Source organism: Emys orbicularis, chromosome 3 (genome assembly GCF_028017835.1).
Source record: "Emys orbicularis isolate rEmyOrb1 chromosome 3, rEmyOrb1.hap1, whole genome shotgun sequence".
NCBI lineage: Eukaryota > Metazoa > Chordata > Testudines > Emydidae > Emys > Emys orbicularis.
Genome location: NC_088685.1, coordinates 91,335,110 through 91,351,858, shown reverse-complemented (window position 1 = coordinate 91,351,858; position 16,749 = coordinate 91,335,110). Strand labels below are relative to the sequence as shown.

The window sequence follows — 16,749 nt, the reverse complement described above, 5'->3', positions numbered from 1 at the left end:
CCTCCTGACCCTCTGATTAGCCTGTCAATCAGGCTGATCTGGAGCATTGGCCTCTCCCCATTGTTCCTGGGGACTGTCAGTCTCAGGCTCCTGATTTGCCATCGACCCTTTCCCTTTTAGTGCTGGGAGCTAGCCAACCAAAACACCCCCACTGAATGTTAGTAAGGGGGCAACAGTCCCCTTACACAATGGTGGATTATGGAGCCCTTCAAAATGTCAAGATGATTTGTCTATAGTCTTTACATTAACACAGGGTTTCTATTATCCTCACTGAAGGAGTCAGAAGATTCCTATTTAAACTGGAGGCTTTTGATTAAAGCTGGGGTAGGCAACCTATGGCACGTGTGCCAAAGGCAGCACGTGAGCTGATTTTTAGTGGCACTCACACTGCCCGGGTCCTGGCCACCGGTCTGGGGGGCTCCGCATTTTAATTTAATTTTAAATTAAGCATCTTAAACATTTTAAAAACCGTATTTACTTTACATACAACAATAGTTTAGTTATATATTACAGGCTTATAGAAAGAGACCTTTTAAAAACATTAAAATGTATTACTGGCACGTGAAACCTTAAATTAGAGTGAATTCATGAAGACTCGGCACACCACTTCTGAAAGGTTGCCGACCCCTGGATTAAAGTAATACAGAGGCTTATGAAACCTCTTTAATATTTTTTATTAATTCATCACTATTTGAAATTCTTTTCTTTGGTGCCAGCCTCATTTGTGAAGATAGCACAAGCTGTCATGTTATTTTTCACAACTGTTTATACACTGCTTTGACACCAACTCTGCTGTGTTGGCCAGCCACTCCCTGCTATTGTCCAGACCATTTTTATTTTCTTTCCTATGAGATGGCAAATCTATTTCCTGGCCAAAATTAGCCTTGTTCACTGAAAATAGTACTGCCCAAGAGTAAAACCTGAGGAGAACATTTGTCAACGTTTTTCACTTCAATCCTGGTTTTTAATGCAATCTCTCTGATCTCAGAAGGCAATGTATATTGGACAGACAGGAAGACAAAGAAGGTTTATTGGGGCATGACTGAAAACACAGTCACTTAAGACCTCAAATGAAAGTTTTAGCAACACATTCTTGTAACTATTTACATTGTACAGAGAAAGACAAAGTGTCCACTGGGGGCATGCAGGTGCACAAGCATAAACCATCTTGCGTTGAAAAGTTACACTAGGGACTACAAGACGCAGGCCAAGAACAGCAATGTTCAGGCTTCTGGCAATGAGGGTTTTGTCAGCCCATGAATGACACTACAGCTGGGAAATAAGGGTTCCCTTGTCACATTATTGTTTCCAGGCCACAATGATTATGCCGACTTGCCTTTAGGCCAGTCGGCCGAGAACTACAGAATTTTGTTGAAACAAGCAGTAATCACAACAACTCTCAAAGAAACATAGTAGAAGCAGTTTCTTTCTTCAGAGATTTCCTTATTTGCTCCCTTATATGTTTCTTTATCTTTGACTCTGCCTAACAGAGTCTGTGACTTTTTAGGCACTTACAGGGAAAGAGTTGCAACAGATACTCAGCAGGCTTTCTTGCAGAGATGCAGCAGAACACAGTAGTGCCTTCTTGGACAGTGAATGTAGTAAGTCTTTAAGTTATCGTTCACTCCACAGTCTGGTCTTATTGATTCCAACTGTCCATCAGGTATCTGAGACACAGTATACTCCAGTGGGTAGGTCACTAGCCAGGAGATGTTGTTGCTATTCCTGGCTCTGCCAATGAACTGCTGTGTGATCTTGGGCAAGTCACTTTACCTCTCTTTGTTTGTTTCCCCTCCAAACCTTTGTCTTTTTAGATTGTAAAGTCTTTGGGAATGGGATTGTCTCTTACTATCTGTCTATACCTTACTGAGCTCAATGGGCCCTCTAGGCACTACCGTAACAATAATAATAATCCCTCTCAGACTAGTTACCTCCATCTTCCCTGAAACCATTCCTATGATATTACTACCTCATGGACAATTGTCTGCGTCTGAAATTCCTTTTATCCATTTCCTCGGCACACTCTCTTGTTTTATCTTCTTCAGTTCATCCCAACTACTTGACATACAGCATGTCAATAATATTTAGTCTCTGTGATATTCCTCAAAGAAATCCATTGCAATTTATTTACCAGAGGATCCTTCTAACCAAAACTGAGTGCAACAAGCATTTCTGTTTATTTTTATTGGGCAAATTTTACTTTGTTTCTGAGACTTTGTAAATAGCATGGAGGTCACTCTGGTGGTTGGTAGGTGAGCCCCTGTCTCAGCTTCCCCACACCCTGGGCATAAATAAGTCAAAGAAGGCTTTTCAATATTAAAGAGCACCCTCTTTAGAGGGTTTCATTTATTTAACAGGAAACGATAACATGAAACAAAATGAAAGCTTCAATCAGATACTCCACTGGAACTCTGCCCCTGCAATAATCATTTTTATGTTTTAGTCCCTCTAGCTCTGAAGCACTCCCAGGCTAGATTCCCTGCCAGGAGTTTGGGTCTCTACTGGGTGTTCAGCCAGATGCCAGTGTCTCTATCCCCTTGCCCCCCAATGTGTTGTCCTTTGCTGAGCCAGTCCCTAGTGACTCCCCAGGAGGTTCCCTGCCTAGTTCATTCCCTTGGGATGCTTTGGTCCCTTGCCTGGGAACACTTTCTCTCTGGGCCTCTTCCTTCTTCCATGAGCCTCTGTTCTCTAGGAAGACACCACTGGGTGTAGCTTCCTGTCCAGCTCCCTGAGGAGCGTCTCTCCTCAGGAAGTTCTTCTTTTCTGGGTTTCCTGACAGAGCCCTCATAAGCTTGTAGTAGGCCCACGTACTCCTTATTTAATTAACTGTCACCCTGTTACTTAGGTTCTATGTGGGTGAAACCAGACAATCACTACGTTTTTGAATGAACTCACGCAGGAAAATGATAAAAGACAAAGACACCCTATCACCTGTAGGTGAACACTTTGCACAAAACGGTCACTCTAAATCTGACCTGTCAGCCCTCATCCTCAAAGGAAACCTGCACAACGCTTTCAAAAGATGAGCCTGCAAGATTAAATTCACAACTTTGCTAGACACTAAAAATCATGCGCTTAATAAAGACACTGGATTTATGGCTTATTACAACAACCTGCTTATTACAATAACCAACTTACCCCCCTTTTTGTCCTATCACTACAGGGGTGCTAACAGGCCACTTCACCTTGAATGGTCCCTTAGAATATGTTCTAACGACTTATGCTAAACTATCTGTTCCACCTTGTATTTAGCTGTAACACTCTGAGTACCTTTCTCAGACCTGAAGAAGAGCTTTGCGTAGTTCTAAAGCTTGTCTCTTTCTCCAACGAAGGCCAGTCCAATAAAGGATGTTATCTCACCCACCTTGTCACCCAATTACTTAGGCCCATAGGTGGATCTGAGTTGGCTCATTCTCCTTAGTGGAGCCTGTTACAGGTATGCTGGGTGCCTGACCACCCTCAGGGACTAGTCCCTGTGACAGACTTCTCAACTTCTACCTCAGGCAATCTCTCTGACCCTGCTATAGTAGATATCTCAGGTTAGTATATTAATGAAGACAGACTGTTTTTGGCTAAATCCCTACCTGCTTATTATGATTAACTATAATGCAACAGTTACAAGGTTGTGGGGATCAAACAGCAAGGCAGGGCCGGCTTTAAGCTGATTCACCCGATTCCCCGGAATCGGGCCCCGCACCTAAGAGGGCCCTGCTCCGGGGGTCTTCAGCAGCATTTCGGCGGCGGGGGGTCCGCTCCGGGGGTCTTCGGCGGCATTTCGGTGGCGGGGGGTCCTTTGGTGCCGTGGAAGACCCGGAGCGGACCCCCCGCCACGAAGTGATGCTGAAGCCCCGGACTGCCACCGGGTATTGGAATCGGGCCCCGCGGGTCATAAAGCTGGCCCTACAGCAAGGTTTGTTATTATTTCTAAATAAAAATAAAAAGTAAGTCTTAAAAGAAAACAAAAGGAGTATATATAGACAAACCAACAATAGACACTATTTATACTTATTCCAGAGGGATATATATATATATATATATAATAAAATCTAAGCTGTACATGGTTAGCCCTCTAGCAAAGTGGTTCCCAAACTGGGGTTCGTGAACCCCTGGGGGTTCGCGAAATGTTACAGGGGGTTCACGTGAGTTCTGTGCCCCCAGGCAACTGACATGTTTCACTTACTAGTTGTTTTTTTCAGCTGCACTGATTCATTTCTCTGGTTACTCTGAAGGTTTGTGGTGCTGATGTGCTTTACAAAGAGACAGAAGATAATCTTAGTGATTCCCACCTGGTTGCTGGGCCTTTAACATCAGCTGATTTTTTTTCTCTGTTCTTGCCTCAGGTTCAATGGATCCAAAGGACTTCCTGAGGGAGGCACAAATAATGAAGAACCTTAGACATCCAAAGCTTATTCAGCTCTATGCGGTTTGCACTTTAGAGGATCCAATTTATATTATTACTGAGCTGATGAGACATGGAAGTCTGCTAGAATACCTCCAAAGTAAGCAAAAGACTAAAAACTAATTTCAGATAGTACTGTAGCTTGCAGTTTAGTAAATGCGCTAAATAACGGGGAAGAGTGCAGTGCTCTGATTTAATATGAAGGCTGTAATATTTATTAGGATTGGCGGGCAAAAAGGGTTTAGAAACCATTGACTTGCCAAACAACCTAAAAGTAATTGGGAAGGGTGGAGACAGAATTTACATTAGGGTCTTACTCACTTTATAGTGGCCCTGGGGCTTTGTGTTGATGTCCTATGCCTAAGGCTAAGATTTAGTCATGGGCATTTTTAGTAAAAGTCATGGATAGGTCACGGGCAATAAACAAAAATTCATGGCCCCGTGACCTGTCCATGACTTGTGCTATTTCCCGGTGACAAAATTTTTGGTGTTCTGGAGGATCTGGGGACACAGCTGCTGCTCTGGAGGGGGGCTCTGGGCATCCGCTGGTGCTGGGGGTGTGTATCTCCGGGGCACCCGCTGGTTCTGGGGGGGGGGGGTGTCTCCGGGGCACCCGCTGGTGTGCCCACTGGTGCTGGGGAGGGCAGCACAGGACTGCCGCTGCTGGCAGGGACCCACCCTGTTGGCCCAGGACTGCAGTCGCTGCTGCTGGCGGCGGGGGACAGCCCCGCTGGCCTGTGACTGTCACCGACGTTGCTGGCAGGGGGCTCGGAACCACGGCAGCCGCTGCTGATGGAGGGCGGCCCAGGACTGACGTTGTTGGGGGAGGAGGGCTGTTGCAGCTGGTCCCAGGCTGCTCGAGCTTCTCAGGCAGCCCTGGGGTCAGTTGCATCTGCTGGCTGCAGAAGTCACAGAGGTCCTGGAAAGTCACGGAATCCGTGACCTCCGTGACAGACTCACAGCCTTACCTATGCCTTCAGTTCATTGACTTGAGATAAGCAAGTGTAATAAGTGAAAGACCAACCCTAGTCTCCTATGCAGGTATTTGCAGGTGAAACCTCACCATCCTTGATGGAAAAATAGTGAGGAAACTGGGTTGAAACTCATGGAATTTACATGACTCTATCTGGGAATAACCTGTGCAGGAGAGAGTTCTGCCCACTATTCCTGAACATTTAAGAAGTGATGTTGACTACAACGGTAGAGGTTCATCGATAGCCAGGAAAAATAGTAATTTCCAGTGTGTTACTGAGTCTGGCCACATACTGTTGTAAATATGGCATGATGCAGCACAGTGCAAATCAGGCGATCACATTGTCCCTGGCTAAATTCTCCCTCCTCAAAGTGTATTCTTCATTTTCTTTGTTTTAAACCCCTCCCCACCCGTCAAACATTTTGTGCAGTGTTTCCTGCACAGTGGTCTGTCAGGTTCTACCATGAAGGGGGCTGTATTATAGTGATCGGCAAGCAATCCTAATGTATAGTTTATTAAAGTGCTTCAGGATCTTTCCTGATGAACACTGCTGGATACATTTAAAGTATTATTTATTATTATTATTATTAATTGAGCTGTCACCAGGCACATTAATGGAACACAACAGAGCAATATTTTCATATTACAGATATAAATTAAATTGTCTTAAATGTATTATTTGTTTCAGTTGTGATGTGCAGTGGACCTGTTGTTGCAATCTTGATATTTGGTGAGGATTTACCAAATCCTGCAGTCTCAAATGGGGGAAATATTTAATATTGAATTTCACACTGGTAATATGTCTGTCAGTGAGAACCTCTCCTATCTTTTGTCTATTGAATAAGACATTGTGACTGATTGGTGAGATCACGATGCATCCCTGAGCTTTCTTTAATATTTTCATTTCCTGTAGTAAATTCTTTATAAAAGATGGTTTTGTCTAAAATTGTTAGTAACAAGGGACAGGAGGAGCTGTCAAATTTTCCTTACAGGGTAGAGAATAAGTCATGGGTAGGAGCTGTCAAATTTTCCTTACAGGGTAGAGAATAAGTCATGGGTAGATTTTGTAAATTTATTTGCCAGTGCCTGTAGTTTGAGTGCATTGTCTCGCATTAATATCACAAATTTTTTCAAAAGTACTTGATAACAAACCTAAATCAACAAAGGCTGGGTTATACATTTACAATCAGCGATGAGTATGGGGCACTGTGTAGCTGGAAGTGATGAGGAAGGGAATTGTGACTCTCCGAAGAGCATAGAATAATTCCAAAACACATGCATCCTCCTAGTCACTCCACTTTAGGTATCGTGTGCTCCTGAACTGCAACACACTCCATTCATGGATCTATTTTCTTGTCCAACAGACTGAACAATAAGAGTTAGTGTCTGTTGGTATCCACAAATGCAGAACTGCACTGCGTTATATGGTTCTACAACCTGCTGACAGATTTTCATGATGTTGTATCATTAAGCTGTAAATTGTCATGTAGCTTGATTTTTCTCTCTGTTTTAAAGGTCATGGCTGCTGTTAAACACGGGTGTGGGGGAGGAGAAGAGTTTCTGATTCAATAATAGAAGGAAATAATCTCAGTGTTGGATTATCATGACAATCAGTTTAGCCTCAAAGAGGAAGTAGGCAGGGCTAATTTAATCATTAAAATTCAGCCTTTCAGCGGGAAATTCAAGGTTTAGAGCTTGTAGAGTACAGTGGCACACCATACTGCGGAACACTCTTCCTAAAGCACAGCTGCAAGGTGCTCTATATTCAGGCAGATGAACTGCCAGGAGTGAAGAAAGTGATTCAAGGCAGTGCTATCCACTGTCACTATGAATCAGTGGGACATCATTAGCCGCAGCAGACTGCCAACTGCAGCTGATATTTTTTTGTCTTTAATGCCAAGGCAGCTAGGAAGGATAATCCACATTCCTAATATAAAGAGAGCGCCAAACATGACTGGGATAGCAGTATCTCATTGGACTATTCAAATTTGGAAAGTTTTTGGAGAAGTGAAATGCTATGCAGATATGTTTCCTATTACAGTAAAGCACTTGTGCGTATGCTTCTGATGCAGTGAGTCCTGGGTTCAAATGTCACTCATAAGAGTGATGACTGTATATAGCAAGGAGTTGGTCACTCCTTCAGGGTTAATCACCCTGAGTACAGAAGTGTCTAAATTTGTCTCTCCCCCAGCAGCAGTTAATCTGGCCTAATATGCCACAAAAGGCCGGAATCTGAGTTGTAATTTGTAACTCATCAGTGACATCTTTTGGTACCTGCCTTGCCATTTATGGTCTCAAGTTACTCAGGCTCTTTCCCTAATGTATTGAGCCAGCCTGCTCTGTTCAGGGGTCTTTTAACACTTTGTTTGAGCAGCATCTCTGACTGAGCTAAATTAGTATTTCAGGAAGCTGTTGATCTTACAGAGGGCACAGATATTGTTTCAGGAGATTCTATGACAGAAGACATTGTTTAAGGACAACTCAAGGAACCTTATCACTGAGGCAACATAGCTAACAGTAAGAACCACTCAGGTGGATTCTAAAGATAAAACGAAGCTTTTACACTTGACAGTAGCCGGACAATTTTTATGTCAGACTTGTCTGGGGACACTAGTTCTCATGTGTGGCCCTGCCTCACCCTCCATTAATCCTTGGTTGCCAAAAGTGAATACAAATATTAACTGTTAACCACATTTTACGATGGGTGATTTGCCTGTTGGAAAGACAAATACCTACACTGCCACAAAGAGGTAGGTGCCACTTTGTTGGGAAGTGCCTCAACCATCTGAGATATACCCTCAGATCCACTGCTGCATTAGTTATTTGCTCTTTTAAAAGAGCTCCGTCTGGATGCTGAATGGGGGTTGTTTTTCAAGGGGAAACTAACTAACTTCACACCTTTACAGACAATTGCTTAACCTTTACCGTTCTTTAGGACTCCTACTTTATTCCATAGCTTGATGTTCTTGGTTTACAGTGGAGACATGGGCCATTCTTTCCCAACAGCTGACACATTTCAATAACTTGAGAACTCACAGAGACACTGTAAATATTGACAATAATCCCACCTTTTTTCTTCGATACAGATGATGCAGGTTCACAGGTCCATCTGCCTGAACAAATAGACATGGCAGCTCAGGTTGCCTCAGGTATGGCTTACCTGGAATCCCAGAACTATATCCACCGGGATTTGGCGGCCAGGAATGTCCTTGTGGGCGAACACAATGTTTACAAAGTGGCAGATTTTGGACTTGCAAGAGTTTTTAAGGTGGGTTTGGATGAGTTTGGATTTTTGTTGTTATTTATGTATGAGAATTAGCATGAACTCCAGCTGTGCAAAAAATGGTTCAGAAAATTAAGGATGTGTCGACATTGCAAACAAAAGGATGTGTTCTGAACTCAGTTTAGCTAACTCATATTAAAATAGCAGTGAAGACAAGGCATCTTGTCTGTTTGCTCTGGTTAGCAGATTGAGTTCAACCAAGATCTCCTATAGGCTTTAACTCAAATTGCCAAAGCGGAATTGCCATGTCTTCACTGCTGATTTAACCTGAGTTAGTTAACATGGCTGGGATAGCTAACCTGAGTTAAGAACACACCTTTTTTGCAATGTAAACATACCCTACAAAATGATATGTTAATTTAGGACTGGATTGTAACCGTACACTGCAGCCTGGGTAGCAGGCAGTGCTGGATCCTGAAAGTCACAATCCATTTCCTGCTTCCCTCTTGCTGAGGAGAAATGAGGTATGCTAGCATAGACGCCAACTTCTAATTGTCCCAGGGGGTGCTCCACCCCCCACTTAGCCCCAGGCCCTGCCCCACCCCCATCCCCACCCCTTCCCCTAAGCCCCCACCCTACCCCGCCTCTTCCCATCCCTGCTCTGCCCCCAGCCCTGCCCCCACTGCACCCCTTCCCCCAAGCCTCTGCCCCTGCTTCACCCATGGCCCCGCCCCCACTCCACCCCTTCCCCCAATGCCCCACCTCTTCCTGCTCCCGCCTCACCCCCTTCCCACCTCTTTCCACGCCCTTCCCTGAGCATGTCCTGTCCCTGTTCTTCCCCCTCCCTCCCAGCGCCTCCTGCATGACGCAGAATGGCTGATCACGGCAGCTGGGAGGCGCTGGGAGGGAGGGGAAGGAGTTGATTGGTGGGACTGCCGGTGGGCGGGAGACACTGGGGGGAGGAGGGAGAGCTTGGCAGCCGGTGGGTGCTAAGCACCCGCTAATTTTTGTGGTGCTCCAGGGCTGGAGCACCCATGGAATTGGTGCCTATGTATGCTAGCTAGCCTTTTTTTGCTGACAGCTTACTTCTTCCTTTGAATGGGTAGTGGCTGGTTCAGGGGCGGGGGAGCGGGGGATGGACAGAAATGGAATCAAGATTCTTCCCATACCTCATCTACCTGCTTGGGTGGGGGGAGTAGCAGCCCTTTGGCAGCTGTTTCCCTCCTCCCTCCCCAGACATCTGATGCAGTGCCCGGCAACGCAGGTAGCCATCACTAAAGAGCAAGGCCTCTCTAGACGTCCCTCCTCCCTCTCATTCCCACGTGCGGGCTCACAGTTCAAACATGCTACTCTCTGAGTTCTTAGTTCCTCACTGAGATCAGATTTTTCTCTACTGTTTCAGTAAATTGTATACTATGGCATACTGAACATGATGCCACTGGGGGTTAAATTAATAAACAAATGTCTTTTCAGTTTAAAAGGGGATTTTATGAATTTCAATAAGTAGCTGAAAATATCCAAAGCTTTGGTTTTTTTATTTTTTTTATTTTAATTGATTTATATTTTTGCTCTGGGAAGGATAAAAGAACTTTTGTTGCCAATTGGTTTTCATACCAAGTGCAATGGTTGTAGAAGTTGAGATTCATAATAGATCTGGTATTATGCCCTTATTGTGGTATAAAATGTTGAGCTGACACTGAAAGTACTCCTCCTCATTTTTGACTCTACTGTGAATATTTTTAGCCTGAGATATATTTCTTTTTAAACTGAACATGTGAATTTTGAGTATTAATAAAGGATTTTTCTCCTGTATGTGTTTAGGTGGAGGGAGAAATCAACAGTTACTGAAATTTCTTGTTAAACTTGAACATTTCTAAGTTAGTCACCATATAATATATTCCCAATAGTGTTCATTTGGAAATACTCTTATTCGTAGGCCAAGGGATTGTGGATTCAGGTTCCGTACTAATACTTGTGTAGGAGGGCCTACACAAAGTCCTCTATACTCTAAGAGGAAGTGAAGCATAGTAAACATATACATTAACGTAATGAAACCATAGTTTGTTTATACAGATGAGAATGAAGGCCCTGATCCTCAAGGTATCTAAGTGCTTAAATATCTTTGAGGGTCTGGCCCTAAGTCTGTGATGCTAACTGCTAGACATAATCTTATGAAGAAGTGTAGGACATAATAGCAAGGAAATAACATATCCAATTTTTGTGATTACTCACAATATTATTTAAAATCTGCATAATCTGTATATAAGTTTGCATGTTAAAAAACCTGACAGAGGCTAAGATATGTATGATATGCCCTAGATTCCATTTAAACATTGGAAACATCCTAAAATGTTCCCAAAGGTTGGATGTCCATGCAATAAAACTCTGTAGATGTGGGTCTGTGGAAAGTAAAGGATTAACCCCAGAGAACTTCCATTACTAAAAAATATTTCTCCATGTATTTTTTTATATATCCATTGAACTAATATATTAATTTAAAATCAGTTTGGGTCTGTCTTTCAGTGCTTGAAAACTGGTGAAGTGGTAATTAGCAAAGTCAATAGCCCTTCAATGCCATCAGTAAATCACAAAACAGAGGTTTCTAAATGCATTAGTGCTTGCTATCGCCTCCTCTATTTATAGAAGATCAGACCCGAAGCCAGTCTAACCATGCAGTCTCTAGTGCCAACATGATGCTTGTGCTGTGATTTCTGGCAGACTTATGGAATCCTTTCATGCCGGATTCAGAATTCACAATAGCAGGCCATAATTAAGCACAAGCCATTCCAATACTGGGTACTCACTTGAAGTTACAAGTGCCTTAGAAAAGCTTCTGTTGAACAAAGGTGTTTCTCATCTATAAGATCCCAGTTCAACAAAGACGTAAGCACATACTTTAGTCCCTCTGAGTTCAAGTGCTTGACTGAACAGGGCTGAGTTAAGCACCTGCTTAAGTGCTTTTGCTGAATCAGATCCTAACTTGGGTTTGTTTTGTTTTGTATGTAATAGTTAGAAAATGAAAATGTATATGAAGCTAAACATGAAACGAAACTCCCTGTGAAATGGACAGCCCCTGAAGCGATCCGCTCCAATAAATTCAGCATTAAGTCTGATGTGTGGTCATTTGGAATACTTCTCTTTGAAATAATCACCTATGGGAAGATGCCTTATTCTGGTAAGTATTTTATTTCAAAGTAATATTTAGATACACTTCTTGATTATTTTTAATTTTTTTCTTTATTGAATTGGAGGCTTATTTAAGGGTTGAAAATCTAAATATGGAATAAAACATCATAGGTGACCTTCATTCCGAGCTGCTGGATGTCCCAGTCCTCCTGAAAGTTCTCCAAAACCTGTAGTTTCCAGCTATTTAAGACTTGGTTAGTTGGTACCAATCGGTGGTTCAATAGCTTAGCTTGTTGGCTATTCGTCTGGGACACCAGACCAATCAAGTCCACTGCTGGAAGGTACAATGGGAGAGGCTTTTGTGGACCTGTGTTTGACCGTCTTTATGAAGGTATCACATGGAAGGAGAGATTCCAGTGTGAGATGCTGCATAGGCTCAGCAAGGAGAAAATGCATGAAGAGAAGAAGAGGGTTTTTGTTATTTTCCCAATTCTGGGCTACTGCAGGGGGGAACCCACATAAAGAGAAGCATAGACTGGATTTGGGCAAAAAGAGCACTAGCCAAGAATGGATTTAACAATATCAGAGCAGAATATGTCTCCAGTGGTATGGGTAGCTATCAGGGAAGAGTGACTATTATTAGCACAAGGTAGGGTGACCATATTTCCCTATGCTGAATACGGGATACTTGGTAAAATTACTCGTATTCAAGTGAGTTCAACGGCAATCAATCAGGTTCAAATTAACATCAAGTTGACTGAGCCCCTGTTAAAAAGAAATATTGCGTAGTTGGACTCTTTTTATTTACCTTCTTATCTTTAAGGCGTTAGGGGTCACATGGGGAGAGGTCACACACACACACACACACACACTCCTGCACACCTCTCTCACATGGTGTGTGTGTGTGTGTGTGTGTGTGTGTGTGTGTGTGTGTGTGTGTGTGTGTGTGTGTGTGTGTGTGTGAGACCGACCAACCCTCCCCTCCCTGCCCAGCACTCTCCACCCTCCATGCCTGGCTGGGGCCCCGGGATGGACCCGCCTCTCCTGGTACCTGCTACTGTGTCTTTCCGAGGCAATGAGTGGGGGGGACACGCATGGTCACATGGCCCCCGTCCCCAGATTTCTGCCAGGGTTCACACCAGTATGAGGCCAGCAGCAGGTGTTTGGCACTGTGCAGGAGGGAAGGGATGGGAGCTGCTTCCAGCACTGGCCGGAAATGGGACGGGGGTGGAGCCCTACTGGCCGAGACCTGGCATGAAGCAGGGGCTGCACTGACGGACCAGCAAGGGGAGAAGCCAGCCCCACTTGCTGCATCTTTGCCCCCACCACCAACCTTGTGCATCAACCCCCATTGTTGGCCACTGGCCCCCACCCCCCGCTCACCACTGGTGGGTGGGTGGCTGGTGAGCAGGGATCCGGCCAGCAGCAGGACCCACAAGTACTGATGGAGGGGGGGGGGGGGGAGAGGAAGATAGAAAATACAGGACAATTTGCCTGTTTTTAAGAAAAAGTAAGGACACCCGCAGGAGGGCTTAAATACGGGACTGTCCCTTTAAAAATGGGACATCTGGTCACCCTAGCACAAGGTGTCACTAAAATGATAGTTTGTTATTTTAATTTGTTGTTTGGTGAGGAGAACATAGAGGAGGGCAAGAGACAGAGGAGGGGACAAGGAAGGGGAACTTCCAATTTATCTCCCCCCTCGCTCCCCCAGCCTATACCTACACAGCCTTTCGTTCTCTGCTTCAATCACCATGACTTCCATTTCAGATGATCCCAGACTGCCACTCACTGTGCACGGAGCATTTGCAAATTGAGTTTTAGTTTTTTGATGGTGTGATGGGAGGCTTTACTCACTACTGGGCTGCAATGCCTTCTGGTGGTTCTGGGGATTTGCTCTGTCAGCAGGGCCGGCTCCAGGCACCGGCCTGGCAAGCAGGTGCTTGGGGCGGCCGCTCTGGAGAGGGGCAGCACGTCCAGCTATTCGGCGGCAATTCGGCAGATGGTCCCTCACTCCCGCTCGGAGCGAAGGACCTCCCGCTGAATTGCCGCCGCAGATCGCGATCGCGGCTTTTTTTTTTTGGCTGCTTGGGGCGGCCAAAACCCTGGAGCCGGCCCTGTCTGTCAGGCTGACATCCCTTCCAGCAGTCTCACTCCATCACTCTGTCTCTTTCTCTCTCTGTGGCCCCTTTCTTCTCCCAGGAGCTACAGCCTCCTTTTTCATAACTCAGATCTCCAGCCAGGCCACTATGTGGTTCCCCTTCTGGGGGTAGGTCAAAATCTCATTGCCAGCAGTCTCAGGCAATCTTCCCATTCGCTGGCCCAGGTGCCATTTCCTCAGAAGCTGGTAGGGGAACCTGGGACCGCCCTCTACTCCAGGTTCCAGCTCAGGGGTTCTCTAGTCAGCAGCCAAGGTCTGCACTCCTATTCCTTGCTGCCTTTTCCTGAGCCACTTCTGTAAATTCTGTCTCTTCCCATTCCTCTGGGTTAGCCAACCCAAACTCCCTCCTCTGATGGAGTAACCGTAAGTTACCTGCCTCTGTAGCCCCAACCACACCGCTCTTCTCCCAGGGAGTGACTATAGACTACCTTCTTACAGCCTTTTTCTGTTACCAGCCTCCTGGCTTTATAACCCTGGCGCACCTCTGCCCCCAGCTGGGCTTCATCAGCCAATTATTCCTTAGCGCTTTCCTCCAGGTGCAGCCTATAGGTTCATTGGCCTATTTTACCCTTCAGCCCTTGGGAGGAGTGGACACACCGTCACAGATGGGTTACATTCTGTGGAACAAGTAGCAAGGAAAAGACTCCCCTTGCTGAAAATATAAAGCAAAATAAGGCCCATTGTCTTTGCTTTATAAAAGCACACTCTGGTCTAGGGCATAGCCTATGTGAACCTTCACATTTGAAAATGTAAGTCCATGTGCCATAATTGTTTGCTTCCGTGATGTCATTTTCAGGACCATGTCCTCAGTAGCCAGTCGAGAGAAAAGGTCATTATGAAAACCAGTAGATGCTCTGATTGCTTATGGAAGGGCTAGGCAATGTTCCAGATGCAGTAGGTCTCAGTGGCTTTTCTAATCCCTTTACCCAGTGGCTTAGATCTTGAGTCCACTCATCACAGGTCAAAGGTGCTTACATCTATTCTACACACATACTCCTTTTCCATTTCCTCTTACAGCTGCTGGTTAAGCTTTCTCCGTCAAAACTTCAGAGCCAACGGCTACTCGTGACACCAACACTTCAAACAGTTCTACTACTTGGTCTCAGTAACCAAACATTACAACACTGAACAAGGAGTGTCAACACAACAAACACATGCTCTGAAATGAAATTCTCTGTTGAGAAAGTGGATAAGGAAAAGTTATTTACTTATTCCCATAATACAAGAACTAGGGGTCACCAAATGAAATTAATAGGCAGCAGGTTTAAAACAAATAAAAGGAAGTTCTTCTTCACGCAGCGCACAGTCAACTTGTGGAACTCCTTACCTGAGGAGGTTGTGAAGGCTAGGACTATAACAATGTTTAAAAGGGGACTGGATAAATTCATGGTGGCTAAGTCCATAAATGGCTATTAGCCAGGATGGGTAAGAATGGTGTCCCTAGCCTCTGTTCGTCAGAGGATGGAGATGGATGGCAGGAGAGAGATCACTTGATCATTGCCTGTTAGGTTCACTCCCTCTGGGGCACCTGGCATTGGCCACTGTCGGTAGACAGATACTGGGCTAGATGGACCTTTGGTCTGACCCAGTACGGCCTTTCTTATGTTCTTATGTTCTTATGAGAACTTTTATAACAAGAGGTTTCTCACTGGAATCACTTTGTGACTATTTTAGTTGCTTAGCGGGGCCCTTATGGCAATTTTAGAAAGGTGTGGTGCAAATGTTATAAATTCCCACTGAACAATAAGTCAGCAAGGAATTAAACCAGGGGCACCTATTTCCCCCCCATCCTGCAGCCACATTTGGTAACTGCCAGGAGCCTGAGTGCTGCATTTAATTTGCAAAAGGAGTAATATGCAGCCACCCTTACTATAATTCAGAGGTGCAGTCCATATTGACAATAGGTTCTGATTTGTAGTGTGTTTAATCCAAGCAGTTTAGCATGTTGGGAGTTGTAGTTTCCATGGGCTGTACCTGTATATTAAAGGAAAGGATGGCAATAGGCCATATGCTAGTCACTCAGCCACACTTTGGCCATTTTGGGAATAAACATGCACATTTTAATGAGCAAAACTGATACACAGGTAAACATCTGCAAAAAAATAAACAGATTCATAGAACTTTTGAAAATTGGTCTTAAAAGAGATTCACATATGGCCCTCCATTTGTGCATGTGCATTTTTATGCTCACAAATCACTTGCATGAGCTAGTCTTGTGCTCTGTCCTTGTATGTGCACATACACACCCATTTTTACACCCAGTTTGGGTTTTGTGTATGTAGACATTATAATTTTGCATGCACAGGAGATATGTGCATGCAAAGTCGTGCATGCAAAAATTGAGCCACTTGCTGATAATTTCCTCTTCTTTTTTTTTTTTTTTAAATGTATTTCAGGTATGATGGGCTACCAAGTAATCCAGAAGCTGGATAAAGGATACAGAATCCCTCAACCAGCTAACTGCCCAGATAAGCTCTATAACATTATGCTGGAGTGCTGGAATGCAGAGCCCAAAGGACGGCCCACTTTTGAAACATTGCACTGGAAACTGGAAGATTATGATATGGACTCTACATCCTATATTGATGCAAATGCTTTTGTAAAATGAGTGTTGTGGCAGAGACTGAAGAAAATCAAATGATCAGTTAAATAAATATGGTATAAAGGGTAACCGGGAAATAAATTTCACCTCAAAATATGGGGGAGGAGAGGTTTAAATTATTAGATGAAACCAAGGAATTTTATAAATTGCCAAGGCTATGGTGATGCTCCAGGACACTAGAAATTTTAATGTCAGCCATTGTCTTGCAAAATTAAGAAAATTGAAATGAGGGGGCTTTATTGTTTTTGTTTGTTTGTTTGTTTGT

General features: G+C 44.3%; 1 protein-coding gene across 1 annotated transcript in view; it reads left to right on the top strand.

Annotated features, from left to right (window-relative positions):
• The window catches only part of FRK (fyn related Src family tyrosine kinase), a 67,116-nt gene extending 50,626 nt beyond the window's left edge, over nt 1–16,490 (top strand). The window contains exons 5-8 of the mRNA XM_065401419.1: nt 4,341–4,499; nt 8,459–8,640; nt 11,605–11,770; nt 16,279–16,490. Coding sequence (XP_065257491.1) covers nt 4,341–4,499; nt 8,459–8,640; nt 11,605–11,770; nt 16,279–16,490 — 719 coding nt within the window. The remainder of the gene's footprint in view (nt 1–4,340; nt 4,500–8,458; nt 8,641–11,604; nt 11,771–16,278) is intronic.
• Nucleotides 16,491–16,749: the final 259 nt, after the last annotated feature.